Source organism: Penicillium pulvis (genome assembly GCF_028828015.1).
Source record: "Penicillium pulvis strain IBT 33274 chromosome Unknown contig_12_segment0_segment0, whole genome shotgun sequence".
Lineage (NCBI taxonomy): Eukaryota > Fungi > Ascomycota > Eurotiomycetes > Eurotiales > Aspergillaceae > Penicillium > Penicillium pulvis.
Genome location: NW_026643072.1, coordinates 3,632,531 through 3,645,612, shown reverse-complemented (window position 1 = coordinate 3,645,612; position 13,082 = coordinate 3,632,531). Strand labels below are relative to the sequence as shown.

The window sequence follows — 13,082 nt, the reverse complement described above, 5'->3', positions numbered from 1 at the left end:
ATCTTCCAGAACTACTCAAGACATTTATCAAAGCGATTTCAAACAGAGACCAAGAATGAGTCAGATTGGCCTTAATCCTACTTGGCGTGACCGCGAGGCTCTTAGATCTATTATCATTGTTCGGCTTGGGTCTATTTCCATCCCTTGCGCATGCCCCATGCACTTCCTGTCTAGACCAGTCTAGACCGTCTACAATGACAATAAATAAAGCGATCTGATAATGAAGAAAGTTTCATGCATTAACACAGCAGGAAAAAAATATTTATGTACAAAGCCACATTCTGACTAGAGTATTCCAGATCGCTCAATACCCAGGGATATCGTTTCAAACACAAATTCCTTTATTTTACAGCTTGGCCTTGGCACCCTCAAGGAGCTCGGCACCGGCACCGGTGATGGCGGGCTTGCCAGTCTCGACAACGGTAGCCTGGAAGAGGACGGTGTTGCCCTCCTTCCACATCTCGGTACGGAGGGTCTGACCAGGCAGGACGACACCAGCGAAGCGGACCTTGAGGTTCTTGTAGGCACCGTACTTGGCGAAGACCGACTTGGCAGCCACACCCAGCGAGCACAAGCCGTGAAGGATAGGGGTCTTGAAGCCGCCAACCTTGCTGAACTCGGGGTCGATGTGGAGAGGGTTGTAGTCACCGTTCAGACGGTAGAGAGCAGCCTGGTCCTCGGAGGTCTTCTCCTCAACCACGGCATCAGCCTTGCGCTGGGGAGGCTTGTAGGCAGCGGTAGCAGCCTTGGGGCGAACAGCAGTGGGCTTGGGGGATCCGCCAAAGCCACCGCTTCCACGGATGAAGACGGTAGACTCATTGTAGAACAGGTCCTCACCAGTGGTGGCATCCTTGGTGGTGAAACCAGACACAACCAGGGCAGCGTTACCCTTGTCGACAACGTCGATGAGCTTGGGGTAGGTCAAGGTCTTGACTGTGGTGGGAATGGGGTACTTGCGGACCTCCATGTACTGCTCACCGTGGAGGAGCATCATAGGGGAGAAGTCCTTCACGATGTCATCAAAGCTCCAAGGAACAGCGGTGTTGAACCAAGGGACCACACCAAAGGAGGGAAGGGCCTGGAACTGCTCGTGGTTCTCGTAAACCAGAGGCAAGTCAGTGCGCTTGGCACCCAGGCTGAGGTTGTAGAGAATGACATCACGATCGGTGTAGTCAAAAGCGGTGCCCTCAGTCGAGGCAGCCTTAGCCTGCTCGATGTTCTCGAGGTAGCTGCTCTTGGACTCACTACCGCCGGAGCGGTTGTCCATGTTGGCCATGGCCCGGGCGGAGCCATCAGCGGCGTCCTCGGGATGGTCAGCACGGCCATCGTCAAAGTTGACGATCTTCTCCCACTTGCTAAGCACCTCCTCGGGAGTCAGCTTGACGTCCACGGGGAATCCGTGGCCGCCGGACCGTTCCCAGCGGGTGCGACCGAACCAACCGCTACCGCACTCGTAGAGACCCTTGGTGGAGGGCTCAGGAGCGGCGTCAGAGCAAAGCAGGGCAACCAGAGGAGCGACGTAGTCAGGCTTGAAGGCCTGGACCATCTCCTCGGGCATGATAGTGCGGGTCATGGCGGTACCAGCGTTGGGGGCAATGGTGTTGACCTTAATGTTGTACTTAGCACCCTCAACGGCAAGAGCGCGAGAGAGACCAAGAATTCCAAGCTTCGCAGCAGCGTAGTTGGCCTGGCCGAAGTTACCGTAGATACCGCTGGTGCTGGCAGTGTTGACAACACGACCGTACTTCTGCTTAAGGAAGTGGGGCCAGGCAGCCTTGGTCACCTTGTAGGTTCCGCGTAAGTGGACGTTGATGACCGAATTCCACAGGTTATCATCCATGTTGGTGAATGCCTTGTCACGCAGGATACCAGCATTGTTGACCAAAATATCGATACGTCCAAAGGCATCAATGGCGGACTTGATGACGGCGTCACCATCCTCGCAATTGGCCTTGTTGCCAACAGCCTCGCCACCAGCCTTTCTAATCTCCTGTACCACAGGCTCCGGGTCCATCAAGTCGTTAACAACAACCTTAGCACCGTACTTGGCAAACAGCAAGCAGTAAGCACGGCCAAGACCAGCACCTCCACCAGTGACCAGGGCCACGCGGCCCTTGAAGTCGGGCTCCTCGCCCTTCGGGGCACTCTGCATCTTCAGACCCTCCTCGAGCAGACCCATGAAGTCAGCAGGACCAGTAGGGTATTCGCATACGGAGAAGTCATTGACATCGGCCCACTTGCGGGCGATGGCACCGGGAGTCAAGGAGTCATCGGTCTTCAGGAGAGCACCCTTAGCCCGCTGCCAGCGCAGCTTGGCTACGGCACCGCCGCCAAGCTCGTAGATACCACCAGTCTCAGTAGTGTTGGACGAGTGAACAAGGCGAGCGACGACGGGGACAACCCAGTCGGGCTTCAGGTTCTCCAGCACATCCGGAGGCATAATGGTGGCAGTCATACGGCTAGCAGCAATGGGAGCAATGACGTTGGCAATAATGTTGTATTTGGCACCCTCCTTGGCCAGGGTCTCGGTGAAACCGACCTGACCGAGCTTCGCGGCGGAGTAGTTGGCCTGGCCGAAGTTGCCGAAGAGACCGGCTGCTGAGGCAGTGTTGATGACACGGCCGTACTTTTGTTTCCGGAAGTGAGGCCAAGCTGCTTGTGCGCACTATAGAAATAGAAAGACTCATTAGTATTCTTCTCTCCGGATTTATGGAAAATCAGGATTCGTACCTTGTAGGCACCGTAGGTGTGGACACGGTTGATCAGGTCCCAATCCTCGTCCTTCATGTTCTTGAAGCTAATATCACGCAGGATACCAGCATTGTTAATGAGCACATCAATGCGACCAAAGCTCTTAATAGCAGTATCAATAATGGCGGCACCGTCCTCTACACTGCTGTAGTTGGCAACCGCCTTTCCGCCCGCGGCGCGGATCTCCTCAACTACAACATCTGCAGCCTGAGCCAAGTTAGTTTGAAACCCTCCCGGTCTTTTGGTGATGTTACATACCTTTGATGACTTGCCCTCACCGTGGTGAGAGCCACCGAGGTCGTTGACAACGACGTTCGCACCCCTTGAGGCAAAGAAGAGAGCATATGCTTTTCCAAGACCACCGCCGGCGCCGGTGACGACGACGGTCTGATTATCAAAACGTAACTCGGACATAGCGGAAGATGTGTGAATGATGACTTCCGACTTCAGATCTATGGGGAGAACTAAAAGTTGGGGAAAAGAAGAAAAGGCGGAGGGGGGGTTTAAAGAACGGCCCCGAGCTCGGTACAGCTGGGGGAACCTCGGCACGTTTGGAAATTCCCAGACTGTGTAATGTATACAAGTCGTTACATTTCACCACGGGCAAATCCTCGTCACTTCACATGCCGACGATCGACTTTCAACGTAATCAGATGCTTTTCTGCATATTTGATTGTCATTGTGTGGTCTGACATATGTCTTGAACCCCAATAGCTGTTCAGTATACTGCATGTCACCTATAATTCCCCATACATTCACAAGTACCGAATACCATGCTGACTCAGGCATGTGACCAACAACGTCATGGTTGTCAATCAATTCATACAGTACTATGAAACATCGGTCTGGACCTCATAATATATCAGCCCTTACAATGAATACACCAGAAAGCCCCTATGAATAAAGTCTCATGTTATATCGAGAAATCACATCAACTCCCCGTATAATCAGATTCCCCGCAGGGCCAAGTGAAACCCCGGATTCTCGCCGATCGGACAACTTGCCGCATGCCGTAGCCGATAAAATGCAAAGCTCCCCACGAAATGAACTAGAACAACAATCCAGTCCAAAATGCCGATAATTGACGACAAATCGCAGCACTGCATCCCATTTCTACTGGAGCGTCTCCGCGTCCACTCGGCCCGGTACGGCGACGGTAATACCCCGCCATTCTTTTTAGGTCTCAATGGCGTGCAGGGTGCCGGCAAGACCGTCCTGGTAAGTGCTCCAGACCTCGGGACAAATGGATACCGGGACTAACCTTCATCCCTCGGACTTTTATCACCGGTACTAATCACTATAATCAATTGCCATAGGTGTCAACTCTGCAAGAGACACTCCGTTCCGAGCCGTACTCGCTCTCCGTCGTGACCTTGTCGCTTGACGACCTTTACCTTACACACGCCGATCAGTTTGCGCTGGCTCAAGCAAACCCAAATAACCCGCTTCTTCAACATCGTGGTCAACCTTCCACTCACGATTTAGATCTGGGTGAGAAGGTCTTTGCTTCGCTCGCGGCCGAGCAACCCACTGCTATTCCGCAATATGACAAGTCTGCGTTTTCCGGGCAAGGTGATCGTGTGCCTGAGTCGCAATGGAAAGTCGTGAACCAGGAAGGACAGAAGAAAATTAAGATTGTCATTTTTGAAGGCTGGTGTGTCGGGTTTCGTCCTCGGGATGACCAAACTCTGCGCTCCAAGTGGGAAACTGCTGTGCAGCAAAAGGAGACCGGGAATTATCAAGGCCGTCTAGGCTATGTTAAGTTGGAGGATGTGCAGGCTGTCAATGACGCACTGAAGCGATATGATGCATTGACTGAGTAAGTTTTCTTGACGCTGAGGACTAGAAGTATAACTGACATACTGGTGCAGTAAATTCGATGCCCTGATCCACATGTAAGTGTTCGACTATGTCGCGTTTGTCTCTATCAAGGCATTTACTAATCCGTATGATCAGAGATGCTCAGAATTTACGTTTTGTCTACGAATGGCGCCAGGAACAAGAGCGTTCTCTCCGTGCATCTAAGGGCACTGGCATGACTGAGGAGCAGGTCAATCATTTCGTAGACGGCTGTTCGTTACCCTTCAAATTGATCATAGTCAGATCGGGTGCTAACTGTTCATCTCCAGACTATCCCTCATACGAACTTTTCACAGAAACCCTTCGCGAGGGTGTCTTCAAACCTGCGGTTCACCATCCAGTTATAGCCTCGTCATCCGACTGGCAGGGTCGCCAACTTCGTCTTGTGGTGGACCGAAACAGAAGAGTACAGGAAGTGATACAGATTTGATCTATGTTTATATTTGTGTGGAGGTCTCTTGTGCCTTGTATATACATGATTAAAACTATCAAACCATCTTAGAACGATAGAATGAATCAGGGACTGGCAGCCTTGCCATCACAATAACTTCACATCCCTCTCTTTGCAAGTAAAGGCGGTTCACGCAAAGTCGTAATGATGGGGGTTCTAGATAGCCACTTTTGCAAGATCCACCGTTGGCTCCCAATACGAACTCCAAAGCAATGAAACCCTGATTCCGTGGCTCCAAAAGTAGGCACAGCTTGCGGCGGTATTGATCATCCATTCGGAGGTCTTTCGAAGTGCTGAATTGGGACAAGAGTCCTATTTTGGGGTTTTGGCTTTTCAAATTTAAGCCCGATTCGGTGGTAAGAGCGAGCTCATCGATGAGGATACGATGTCTCAGATTCACCCACTATCATCAAGTAGATTCTGAGGCGACCAGTACTCTTTCTCTGGACCCTGAGCATCCAGCCAAACAAGGCCATCCGCGACCAGATCATCAATCACTGTTTGAGCTCGAGCCTTTTCCCAATTGAGATTAAGTCGTAACATCGAGACGCTCACGAATCCCAAAACCTGGATTACTTCGAGAACGGTAGCTTGGTCTGTGTTGAGCTCCTTTGGAATGGATCGAATGTACTGTTTGGACCCAACATGGACGATGGAGAATCCAGACCCAAGAGGCTCCAGAGATCGAACCGCACGAAGGATGTCATCACTATAAGTTCTCTGTCCCATTAGTCATTTGTTTCTCCTAAATATCAGGCAAGCTATTAGGTCAACCATACGCCGAAACCTCCAGTCCACTACCAATTGCTTTGCCCTTGCCGACGCGCTTCCGACATTCTTCGACGCCAATCAGCCCTCCATTCTCACTTCTTGTCTCTCGACACAGTTCCACAACCCGGACCGCAACCTCAAAATAGAAGTCATTCATATCCCCGCCCAGGATTTGGGTCCAGAAGCTGCCTCCTTCCCCTAGTCCACGGCGGCCATTCTTGCCTTTGATGTTGCTTGCAGCCAAGGGGTCGACCCCGATGGTATTACACATGCGCGCAAACTCGGCTCGGAATGTAGGATTGGACTTGATTGTAGAACTGTGCTCCAAGGCAAAGGTGTGTAACAACGACTGGAAGACGGAGAGCTGGGTCTGGAGGGAGGCAAGATGCGTAGAACGGAGGTTGGCGCCATGGGTGGCATAGGATTGGGTGGTCTGGTTTCGGTTTACAAAGGCGCCGAGCCCAACACCACGGCGGGACATGGTTGCTGTTCAAAGTGTCCGGTCAGGTGGCAGGTTGAGGGGTTGATGAGCACCCAGATAGGAGCACAGGTGGAGCCGCAGATAAGGTCAGCAGACGATAAGGCCCAGCCCTAGTCACGGGGTGATAAGGGTACAGGATCCGTACGTGGTTTAGCGTGGAAATCACTGCAGGCTATACCATGTTCGGTTAGTGTGGACCCGCACCCACACAAGCGAATTCTACTTTTCTTCCTTAAGTTTCCTTCCTGGTTTGAACTTTCTCCGACCACTCTCGACAACTCGACCTTCGCAATGGCCGCTCCTACCACGTATGATTACCCTTGATCCTTTCTCATTGAAGCAATCCTCTGTGATTGTGAGAATGCAGGTATAGTCCCTCTCGCTGGCAATGCCACGACTATCGGTCGCTGTGCACCAGCTCGATCTTTCCTATGCCCTTTCGCTCGAACAACTTTGAGATATGCGTGTTGCTATTCAACGAGGCGTGACAGTGGAGGGCGACTGGAGTCTTGAGGTTGAAAGCTTTCGAGTCTTCACCTCGAAAAATATTGTTGTATAGCTATCGTTTTCCGGTGTGATTGATGTTTGAAATAACAGTCATCATGCTTGGACGAAGAGCGTCAACAAATATTTCCTGGACATCTGTCCGGGGTATTGTTGGATGAAGGCGAACATGGTATCTTAAGTGGGTGTCCAAGATGAAGAAATTTTCTCTTTGCGAAAAGTGTGCTGGAATATGCCACTGAGTACCGAAGCATGGACGCAAAGCCCCAGTGCCATGGCTTTCACTGACTAAAGACATTTCGTCGAGTTTTTTATAAAATATTATTTGCCTTCAGTCGAGAATGCGCTATATGCTGCAGTTCTTACACTCGGCGGATTGTTTCATGCTTTCATGATTCATATGGACTATACTCACACCCACACAGCTCCGTTCCCACCCAGGACCAGGTCCTCGTCCCCGAGACCCTCCTCAAGAAGCGCAAGAGCCAGGAGGCTGCCCGCGCCGAGCGCCGTGCTGAGGCCGAGGAGAAGAAGAAGGTCGGTTTCCCCATTCTCAATTTTTCCCAACCCCCTTTCTCCATCATTATGATGAAAACACCAACCTCGCGACTAGACCAATTGGTCGATGTTGTCGCCTGTTAACCATCTTTCGGGTCTGATACATTGGATACCACACATGCTTGATATCACCAAAACAATATGAAAACTCTATACTGACTTTGATTCATATAGGCCAACAAGGAGAAGCGTGGCGTTATCTTCAAGCGCGCTGAGTCCTACGTCCAGGAGTACCGCAACGCTGAGCGTGAGAAGATCCGCCTGGCCCGCGCTGCCCGCCAGGAGGGTAACTTCTACGTTGACGATGAGCCCAAGCTGGTCTTCGTTGTCCGTATCAAGGGGTATGTCAAGCATTCACTGCATGTCTCTGTGCAAGACCCTCATTGCTAACTCTTCTCTTCAGTATCAACAAGATTGCCCCCAAGCCCCGCAAGATCCTCCAGCTGCTCCGTTTGATCCAGATCAACAGCGGTACCTTCGTCCGCCTGACCAAGGCCACCCAGGAGATGCTCACCATTGTCAACCCCTACATTGCCTACGGTTACCCCAACCTGAAGACCGTCCGCGAGCTTCTGTACAAGCGTGGTTACGGAAAGGTTGACAAGATGCGCACTGCCCTCACCGACAACCAGATCATCGAGGACAACCTCGGCAAGTACGGCATTGTCTGCATGGAGGATCTCATCCACGAGATCTACACCGTTGGCCCCAACTTCAAGCAGGCCAACAACTTCCTGTGGCCCTTCAAGCTCTCCAACCCCAACGGTGGCTTCCGTACTCGCAAGTTCAAGCACTACATCCAGGGTGGTGACACCGGTAACCGTGAGGAGAACATCAACGCTCTCGTCCGCCAGATGAACTAGATTAGTTCCTCTCGCAAACCGGGTGGTTCTCGGAGTTCGCTCCATCAAAAATTTTAACGACGTTATTGTCACGGGTTGTTTGTTAGCACACGGGCTGTGTTTTCTTTAGTCAATTAGCGATACGGTCTAGGTTTCCGGTAATTCAATGCTTCAGTCAACCCGCAATTGCCTACCTCTATTTTGTAGACAAGGAGTAGTTTTCACTCCTTTACGTAACTGAATGTAAATTTTCACTGAAAAAAAAATTATTTCCAACGTGTGGACCCATTAAGCCTTAAGGAACAGGCCAACATATCCGGGGCTGTTGAACATAGTGCACAACTTACTTGTCTACACTCTTGACGAAGTCCCAATTCATTTTCTTTCTACTTGCATGTTTTATCCTGATGCTCAGAGGAATAATGACAGCGACTGAGCACATTTGATCTTTCTGAAGTCGACCTTGATCAAGGGACTTTTCTGGAGCGATTTCATTTTCCACCTTCCAATGTTGGAATGCTTGTGTTTTGTTAACCACGCCGACAAATTTTTCATAGCTTATGTGGATTTCAAGCATCATTGTCTTAATCAGAACTCGCATAAAAGGTGTATAAATTGTGGTCCATATAAAATGTTTGAATCCTTCCATTATACACTTAGGCAGTTTAGAACAATGAGCTATGTCGAGAAGCACAGTCCAAGATCAGACTATATTAAAGAAGATATACTATAATGATTCATAATCATCAGGGGCTAGGTATCGATCTAGTCTCGAAAATTGACCAAAGATATGTATCGTTAATTTAGGCTACAGCCTCAAAATAAAAAGTCGTTTTAAACATATATATCCATCCGGTAGATGTTCCGGCTACCCCCCATATATCGGGATATCACAAAGGCCGTAAGAGACCTCGAGAATTTTCAAGATTAAAGTCTAAGCTGACTACCTGAATAATATTAATCCATACAAGTACAATAAGTCTAATTATTTGCCACCTAGACATTTAGAATCAGAATTCTCACTCCTCAACCTGAAAGTGCAGACCCTACAATGAAAATGCAAGACTGACTTGAACAAGTTTACAGAGCTTGAACATAGAAAGCTTGAGCACTGAATTTTCAATCAGCTCAATGCACTGCTTTGTCTAAATACAGCCCACTATTTTCCTGATATTGTAATCTCCGATCAAGAGGGGTTGGATTCTACAGTGATCAACCTAGGAATCCAGCGACAAAACATGAGTCGCAAGAGAGGCATTATGCACATGCAGAAAAGCTGTATTATCAGTGTTATGATGGCTTTACCTATAAACCGAGTGTTCATCGTTTCTGAAATCTAGCCTATTGTCTTGATTTAAGTATACCCATTTTTAAATTGGTAAGAAGTACGGACTGTCATGCTACATCCATGGATACATTCGTGGATAAGAGAAGACACTAAAAGTGGTGACTGATTGAAGTTACATTAGTTTTGAGCCAAGGCTACAAAGCGTAACTGGATAATATCGAAGACTTCTCGTAATGGTACAGTACACATGGTGGCCCCGGGTACGGATCTGTAATTGGGCAAATCTCACAGGATCCGAAGGCTACAAGCAGTCTGCTTGGCCCCGTTACTAGAAGCTTTTTTTTTTTTTTTTTTTTTTTTTGACATGTGCAGTGACGTGAAAGTATACAGTTAACAGGGCGCATGGGAGCCTCTCACTACTTGAGAAAAGATAATGCTTTCTAACCATTTATATTCATTCATTTTGAGTCGTTGAACTGACACGAGGGATTTCCTTCGCGTTCGGAAACGGCATAAGAAAAGGCAAGAGGAACCATGACAAGGAAAAGGAAGACGAGGAAAAAGAAAAATAAAAAAGAATAGGCATGCCATTACGTCAGAAAACCTTTATTCAAGCCTTGATCGCACCACCCAATGCACCACCACCGAACTGCTGACCACCAGGTCTCCGGCCCTGCTGGTTGTTCGGCAGTCGCGGACCACCGCGAGCCTGGTTGGGACCACGGGGACCACGGCCACGGGCACCGGGGCCTGACTCGCGCTGGAAAGCGTTGGCCATACCCTGGGTGCGCTGCTCGAGGGTCTTCTCGTTGGACTCGAGGAGACCCATGGACTTGTCGGCCAGGGTGACGATCTGGGATTGGAGACGAGAGAGCTCGACACCCTTGCGGAAAACGATGACATCGTTGACCTGGTCGAGGGCGGCGCCGAGTTCCTCGTGGGAGATCATGCGGCTGATGATGGCGGTGATCTTCTTGGTGGAGAGCTCGAACATGTCGACCAGGGAGGAGATGGACAGGCTGTCGTAGAAGGGGGCGTAGGTGAAGAGGTAGGTGCGCAGACCCTCCTCTTGGGTCTGCTGGGACAACATCTCCTTGATCTTCTCGGGCTGCGGCATCAGATCCCAGATCTTAATGGAGGACAGCATGGAAGCGGCCTTCTTCCACTCGCCGGCGGCAAGGAACTTGGCACTCATGATGACACCATCACGAGTGTTCTCGGGGGGACCGGTGAACACCTGGCGCTCGTTGTAGTCGAGCATGCGGCGGAAGGTCTTAGAGATCATGCGGCGGCGAATCTCAGGGGCGGAAGAGGTCTGGGCCATGAGGGGAACCTCAAGGAACATGCTGGAGGTCAGGTAGATGCACTCAAGCAGCTCCAGGTTGATGTGCATGTGGAAGGGCAGCTGGCGCTGGCGCTCCAGACGCTCCTGCTCGGGGGTGACAGTCGAGTACCGCTGAAGGATGATGCCCTGGGCGAGCAGCTCCTTTTGGCGGCCGCTACCACAGATGTCACCGAGGGTGTTCTGAGCCTCGTAGATGAGGCCAGCACGGAAAGCACACAGACCGATCTGGACAAGAGTGCGGTTGAAAAGAATCTGGGTGCTGACATCGAAGTTGGCGATGTTCTCAGTCAAGTGGGACATGAGCATCAGATCACGAGAGCGGTAGTAGTGGTCGTGCAGAGCAAGGAAGTAAATCTGGCACAACATCGAGCGGGCACGGATGATACCGTCGCTGTTCTGGAACAGGTAATTGCAGACGGTCTGAATAAGAACCGAGACATCACCAGCCTGAGCGCGGGGAGTAATGGCAGAGTCCAGGTTCTCAGGCAGAGCCTTCCATGAGCCATCCTCCAGGATAGAAACGACCTGGGAGGGCTTGAAGTAGACGTGTTCCAAGCGGCGGATGACCACTCGGTTGACACCGTCCTGGCGGACTTCGTTCTTCTCAACGGCGTGGAGGCTCTCTGCGTACATCTGGGTGCGGACAATGTTGGTGTACAGCTGCTGCTCGTCGCTTAGACGCTCAATGTACTCAGCAGTGTGGGGGTCGATCTGCTGAAGCGAGCGGGTAAGCTCGTCATCCAAACGCTCGATGTATGAAACAATGCTGCCGGGGATGTAGAATGTCTCTCCCTCAGCAACCTGGGGCTGCTTCTCGTCATCCTCCCACTCGTCGGCATTGTCGCTAACAATGAAGTTTCGGTGCTGCTCCAGAACGGACAGAAGGGCGGCGAATTCTTGATCGGCGCTCTTCCATTGCTCGGCGCTCATGTAGGTGGCGGAAGAAGTGGTGGAAAGGTCGAAACGGGTGGAGATGAGGGTGAGGTAGATGCGGATGCGCTGGTAAGGGGTAGTGGCAACCTCGAGGAGCTTCTCCATTGTGCGGATTTGCTCGGTGCGGTCAGTGTTCTTCTTTCCGCGAGACTCAACGATGGTACGCAGGTGCTTGAGAATGCTCTCAGCGGTGTACTGCAGGGTTTTGCCACCACGTCCAACGGTAGCAAATCCATCATCATCGGTCTTAGCCTGGGGAATGAACTTCTCGATCTTCTCGGCCTTGCTGGGCTTGGGGGTGGGAGTGGGTGCGGGCTTCTCCTTCTCCTCCTCGTCGGCCAGCATGTAGGCGTCCTTGTCGGCACGGTACTTGTCGATCTGAGCGGTGTATTCCTTGTTGTTCTTCTTGATACGCTGCTTCACGGCGTTGAATCCCTTCTGATTGCTAGCGTTCATCTTCTTGTTGGAGGACTTCTGCTGGGCGACGGCCTCGTTGACGAAGTCCTCAAGGTCGGCGACGAACTTGACATAAAGGCGGGGGGTAGGACCGGACTGGTTGACCTTGACGATCTGGCGGTTGAGGCTGTCGAACTCTGCAAAGACCCTGTATTAGCATTCAATCCAAAAGCTTCGGGACCCCTCTCCCGGTATAGCCCCGCGGGCACGGCCTTCAATCCACGTATAAAGCCTCCCAAATCGCGTAGAGCGGACTCACCAGTCGAGATGACGGCCCAGTCATTGATCTTCTGAGCGTTTTCAATCAGGCGGATGCTGTTCTCAAGACCTTCCAAACGCTTGTCCTTGGCACTCTTGACGATCGTAACCTTTTCCTCATCTTCGCTTTCCTCGCTTTCGTCATCACTCTTCAGGAAGTCGAAGCCATCACCACCGGCGCTTTCACCGTCGGAATCGCTGCCAGAGTCGGAACCCGAATCACTGCCGGACTCGTCATCGCTGTCCTCCTCCTCCTCAGAAGAGCGATCGTCGTATTCCGACTCATCAGAGGAGCTATTGCCGTCAAAGAATCGTGACTTCGGTGGCTGCGTCGGCGGCATCTTTGCGGTTTGAAAACGGGGTAATCCGGTGCACGAAGGCGTAAAGGCAGATCCTTTAAAACTTGGAGTTGATGGTCCGGGTGAGAGCCACACACGAAATTTAAGCGAGGGGTTGGCTATACCTAATCGGGACTAGCGCCACTCAATCATCCCCTTCAAAACATCTACATCTACAAGTATAGAACATGTCCTTAATTTATACTGAATAGAGATAGTATTTCGCTGTATGCCATTGCTCTTCCC

At 51.0% G+C, this 13,082-nt stretch overlaps 5 protein-coding genes across 5 annotated transcripts; 2 read left to right on the top strand and 3 right to left on the bottom strand.

Moving 5' to 3' along the window:
- Positions 1-346: 346 nt before the first annotated feature.
- Positions 347-3,165, bottom strand: mfp (putative peroxisomal multifunctional beta-oxidation protein (MFP); the record flags this gene model as incomplete). The annotated part of the gene is made up of 3 exons (XM_057062134.1): positions 347-2,665; positions 2,731-2,958; positions 3,010-3,165. The coding sequence occupies 3 exons, from the start codon at positions 3,163-3,165 to the stop codon at positions 347-349; spliced, it is 2,703 nt and encodes a 900-aa protein (XP_056926096.1).
- Positions 3,166-3,822: 657 nt separating this feature from the next.
- Positions 3,823-5,041, top strand: N7503_002586 (TDA10 family protein; the record flags this gene model as incomplete). Its single annotated transcript, XM_057062133.1, has 5 exons — positions 3,823-3,969; positions 4,068-4,570; positions 4,623-4,646; positions 4,708-4,823; positions 4,881-5,041. The coding sequence occupies 5 exons, from the start codon at positions 3,823-3,825 to the stop codon at positions 5,039-5,041; spliced, it is 951 nt and encodes a 316-aa protein (XP_056926095.1).
- A 417-nt stretch (positions 5,042-5,458) lies between these two features.
- N7503_002585 (ESCRT-II subunit protein SNF8) lies at positions 5,459-6,314 on the bottom strand (the record flags this gene model as incomplete). Its single annotated transcript, XM_057062132.1, has 2 exons — positions 5,459-5,771; positions 5,842-6,314. 2 exons carry the CDS (start codon positions 6,312-6,314, stop codon positions 5,459-5,461), a joined length of 786 nt encoding a protein of 261 aa, XP_056926094.1.
- A 291-nt stretch (positions 6,315-6,605) lies between these two features.
- Positions 6,606-8,239, top strand: N7503_002584 (60S ribosomal protein uL30; the record flags this gene model as incomplete). The annotated part of the gene is made up of 4 exons (XM_057062131.1): positions 6,606-6,622; positions 7,244-7,355; positions 7,551-7,717; positions 7,780-8,239. 4 exons carry the CDS (start codon positions 6,606-6,608, stop codon positions 8,237-8,239), a joined length of 756 nt encoding a protein of 251 aa, XP_056926093.1.
- Positions 8,240-9,940: 1,701 nt separating this feature from the next.
- Positions 9,941-12,896, bottom strand: nip1 (translation initiation factor eIF3 core subunit c). Its single transcript, XM_057062130.1, has 2 exons — positions 12,500-12,896; positions 9,941-12,377 (listed from the first exon to the last, which is right to left on the bottom strand). Exons 1-2 carry the CDS (start codon positions 12,837-12,839, stop codon positions 10,117-10,119), a joined length of 2,601 nt encoding a protein of 866 aa, XP_056926092.1. The 5' UTR covers positions 12,840-12,896; the 3' UTR covers positions 9,941-10,116.
- Between the last annotated feature and the right edge of the window lie 186 nt (positions 12,897-13,082).

What these genes read in the sequence shown, in the direction of transcription:
- nip1 (XM_057062130.1), bottom strand. Translation starts at nt 12,839, where the DNA reads ATGCCGCCGACGCAGCCACCGAAGTCACGATTCTTTGACGGCAATAGC. An exon ending in CTGGGCCGTCATCTCGACTG is followed by an intron (nt 12,378 to 12,499) that starts GTGAGTCCGCTC and finishes GGGTCTTTGCAG; the next exon opens with AGTTCGACAGCCTCAACCGC.